Genomic DNA, 4,359 nt, shown 5'->3' on the forward strand with positions numbered 1-4,359 from the left:
TTTCCCTAGGATTGGGTTTACTTTATGCAAAGTATGACTGTATTTATAGCAGGAAGTCAAAACATTGTTACTTGCTCACATCAACCATTTTAAGGCATGGGGACTTTGTTTCTGCAGACAGCTGTGATGTTGCCTTACACAGGCTCTCAGGGCAGTGCTGTCAATCTAGTAACAATGGCTATGACTAAGTCAGTTGAACACAGGAATAGTCTTCTTCAAATGATACACATTCACCTACATAGATTTTCTCACCAGTTAAAATAAACTATTTTTTTAGCTCTTACTAAAATTAGGGTCTTGAGTAGAGTTATCCTGCTGGCAAGGCTCTCTGGCTCAGCAGACCACCTAGGTACTCTTATATTGTTCTGCGTGTTCAGGAATCCCTAGGCTCAAGCATTCATTCTGGAAATTTACAGAGTTGTGTACAATGTGTAAACCAAAACCAGACATGATTCGTATCTTCAATTGCTTTCAGTTGAGTGAGGAGCAGGTAAGTAAAACAAATCGTATGCCCTGCCTGTACTTCCACTAGCCTGGACCCAGCCATGTGGAATGAGGGCTCAGACTGGAAGTAGAGAGCTGATGCCGTTATCACCAGGGGAATAAAACCTGCCTGAATAGTTTATTTCCACTATTCAGATTTATTTTTGTTCTTTTATCTCCCTCTCCATTTCTTTGGACTGTTTATCCTGATGTTTAACTCCCAATGCTCAGGTTTCCAACACCCAGTGTGCAGGACTCCAGAATGTTAGGGAAGAAGGCAGTGTTTACCTTCAGGTGGGTGTCCAGACATCCACCCTGTTAGGTGAGGACAGTGACTACATCCTCCAGTACCAATAAAACTATGATAACTGTTAAATTCTGCATTATGCAGTATGCAGAAGGCAAACAGCATGGCTGGCTGAGAAGCAGCAGGAGGTTTTGTTTGGAGTTACATAAAAGTTGACAGAACTATTCCTCTAGTTTCTTGATCCTTTGGTTGAATCGTCAAGAAAATCCTGGATCATGTGTTATGCAAGACAAATTGCCCTGCAAGATCCCTGTATAGCACAGGGAACGATACTCAATAGAGAAAACCCGCACACAGGAACAAAGACCCAGCGCAGCCCAAAATTAATTAATTAATTGTAAGAAAAGAAACTTTTCTTTAAGAAACTTTTCTTTAAGAAAAGAAAACTCTAGAGCCTCCGAGCGACAACTACTGAGCCCCCACACTGTGACTGCTGAAGCCTGTGCACTCTAGGGCCTGTGTACCGCAACTACTGAGCCTGGCCTGCGTGCTGCAACTGCTGAAGCCTGTGCACCTATAGTCCATGCTCCACAGCAAGAGAAGCCACCACAATGAGAAGCCTGTGCACCACAACGAAGAGTAGCCCTGGCTTACCATAACTAGAGAAAGCCCACGTGCAGCAACGAAGACACAATGCAGCCAAAAATAAAATAAATAAAAATTTTAAAAGAAGTTTCTCTTTATTCTAAGAACAAATGGGGATCCAGGTGATTGACATGCTCAAATCTGCACTCTGACAAGATCATTCTCACTGTGGTACAGAGGACTACATTGAAGAATGATGGGGTGTGTCACATGCTGGAGCAAGGGCCTAAAATGGATTTTTAATTAGGATGGTGGAGGTGAATTAGCGTGTGGGGTCTGTGACATCTTCTGGAGACCTTTAGGAAGCCAAGTCAACAACTGGGCGATAGACTGGATATAGTATTTCAGAAATGAATAACTCTGAAGCAAAACACCCCATATGAGACTTAATATACCCTAAGCTGAGGATAGCAGAAATTGCTATTTGCCTAAAGAATGTCCATTCTCTCCTATTTCTTACTAATAGACCCACAGTTTTGATGTGAGTGACAACATGCTGAGACTGAAAAAATACTGACATCCCAGACTCCTTTGCAGACGGGAGAAAGGTGGGGACATGGAATAACACTCTGGTCAGTGAAATGTAAGTAGCAGCTGTTGGGTAGATTTTCTGGAAATGATTGACTTGGCCAGCATGTACTCATTTGCCCCTTGACCTCTTTCTTTCTGCCTGGAATGTGTGTAAAGTGGATGGATCTCTAGCAGTTTCTGCCAAGCATATAAACAAAACTGACACTCTAAGGACAAGAGACAGAGAGCTAGAAGGAAGACCCTTGATTTTTTATAACATGATGAAGGTAGTATATGAGCTCTGGACTGCATATGATACATATGACAGAGCTTCTTTACGTGAGAGGAAAGTAAACTCCACCTTGTTGAAAACATTATTATTTGAAGTTTTTGTAACTTGAAACTGACCCAGTCTCTAACTGATATAGAAGATGTTCATTCAAAATACAATGCATCGGGCTTCCCTGGTGGCGCAGTGGTTGAGAGTCCGCCTGCCTATGCAGGGGACACGGGTTCGTGCCCCGGTCTGGGAAGATCCCACATGCCGCAGAGCGGCTGGGCCCGTGAGCCATGGCTGCTGACCCTGCGAGTCCGGAGCCTGTGCTCCGCGACAGGAGAGGCCACAAAAGTGAGAGGCCCGCGAACCGCAAAGAAAAGAAAAAAAAAATGCAATGCATCAGTGCATCAGAGTCTGATTGAGTAAGTGCCTAATAACCCAGATCTTCAAGGTGCTGTAGGTGATTCTGATATAGGTGATGTTGGTGGTTGAAGCTCTGGCATGTGGGAACCACAGTCCTACCAACCTTTCGCCTGCCCTCCCCCACCTTTTCCACCAAGCATCACATAAGTACAAATGCGCTTTCTCCACAAACACATTTTCAGTAGCATCAAAAATGTATCAAAAAAACTATTCTTACCAGAAGCAAGAATAAAATGGATGGAAAACTGTTATATATGTGATAATAGAAGTATCCACTTTCAAAACACAACATTTTAGGACCTGGTAGCTGAGAACATCTCTCACTTGTATGGGGAAAGATTATGACTCTCTGATAAATTCCCATCTCATTAATGGAGAAATTGAAGCTTGGAAATCATACAACTAATATATGGGAGAATCAGATTCAGATCTTTGTCTCTACTACTCCAAAGATTCAGATCTTTATATCTATTATTATACAACGTTTTCACTGCTCAGCTTTAAAATGAAAAGTTTGGTTGAAAGAGTCCTAAGATCCTTTTTAACTCTAATGTCTGATGAATCTACTGTTAGAATTAGAGAAATGCAGAAATACTCTCATGCATCTCAAAGCCCCACCTAAGTCTTGAGGAGGCTGTACATATAACAGATGAGGCCTTCTAATACTGACAAGTCCTTCCTCATCCTCCACAAGTGACCTGATAAAATTAGAGCTTGAAAGGTCTTCAGGCTCATCAGTCCAAATCCTTTGTTTAAAGTGAGGAAACTGAAGGCTGCTACACCGATGATGTGCTTAAGGACACAGAACAAGGATGGGCAGAACTGAAGCTGGTATTTCAGTTTCCCGTTCTAAATTTCAGGCCCTTTACCCTAGTCTAACATGCTGCCATAAACATCAGGAATTTGACAGGCCTCCCTTTCCTGTTGCCAGCTGTCTGTAGACTCTCCTTTGTGGGAAGACATAACCACCAACTCTATACACTGTTGCAGCTTCTAAGAGGCAGCTCTGGCAGGGTTTGCGTTGGGGCTGCAGTTGCCTGGTGAGCACTGTGTATCCGTAGCACAGAGGTAAGTAGCAGTGTCTGCAGCCTGGGAAGCCATGATGGACAGGGAACTGCCTTTGATGGAGTTGTCAAACGTGACTCGCAGTCTTCCACTACGCTTCTCTCTCTCATTTGAACGTATTAAAATCAGGTGGGCAAAGCCTCTGCTTGAATCCTGTCTATACCAATGTAAGGTTTCTATAGCAGTTTTATAACTGCAGTTCATGGTGGCATTTTCACCCTCCTGGATGCTCAGGGCCTGAAGATTCTCTTCTCCTTGCTGGCTGTTCACCCCTAGGCAGAAACACAAGGCCAGAGGCCAGGAGTCAGTCACTGCATTTTCACTCTCTAGTGTTTGCATTTCCTTCCAAAATTTGGGGGTACATTTCCCAATTAACAAGAAGATTTTGCCCCTCTGGCTTGTGGGCTCGGACTTTGATCACCATCTTCCCATCGCCAAGAGCCCCAACTCACTGGCCAGTTGAAGCCACAGAGTCACCAAAGACACGGTCAGGAGTTTCTCCATTCTTCTTCCTTATTGGGATCACAGGAGACTCAGCTCCAGAGCCTGAAATGAAGTGAGGTTCCTCAGGCTAGTTCTTTTTTCTGGGTATATTTATCTAGTCCCTCTGGATCCCAGAGAGAGACTCAGGCTTCTTACCCAGCCAATCAGAGGGACCTCAATCCTGTGCTTTCAATACAAACATGTTGATTTCAAACCAAGCAAGTCT

The 4,359-nt window shown here is 43.6% G+C and overlaps 1 gene segment (V, D, J or C); it reads right to left on the reverse strand.

Annotated features, from left to right (window-relative positions):
* Window positions 1-3,293: 3,293 nt before the first annotated feature.
* Window positions 3,294-4,281, reverse strand: LOC112398084 (T cell receptor alpha variable 17-like). The segment is given in 2 exon segments: window positions 3,294-3,922; window positions 4,103-4,281. Coding segments are annotated over 2 exon segments (396 nt in total).
* Window positions 4,282-4,359: the final 78 nt, after the last annotated feature.

This window comes from Neophocaena asiaeorientalis, unplaced genomic scaffold (genome assembly GCF_003031525.2).
Source record: "Neophocaena asiaeorientalis asiaeorientalis breed wild unplaced genomic scaffold, Neophocaena_asiaeorientalis_V1.1 scaffold2244, whole genome shotgun sequence".
In the NCBI taxonomy this organism is placed as follows: domain Eukaryota; kingdom Metazoa; phylum Chordata; class Mammalia; order Artiodactyla; family Phocoenidae; genus Neophocaena; species Neophocaena asiaeorientalis.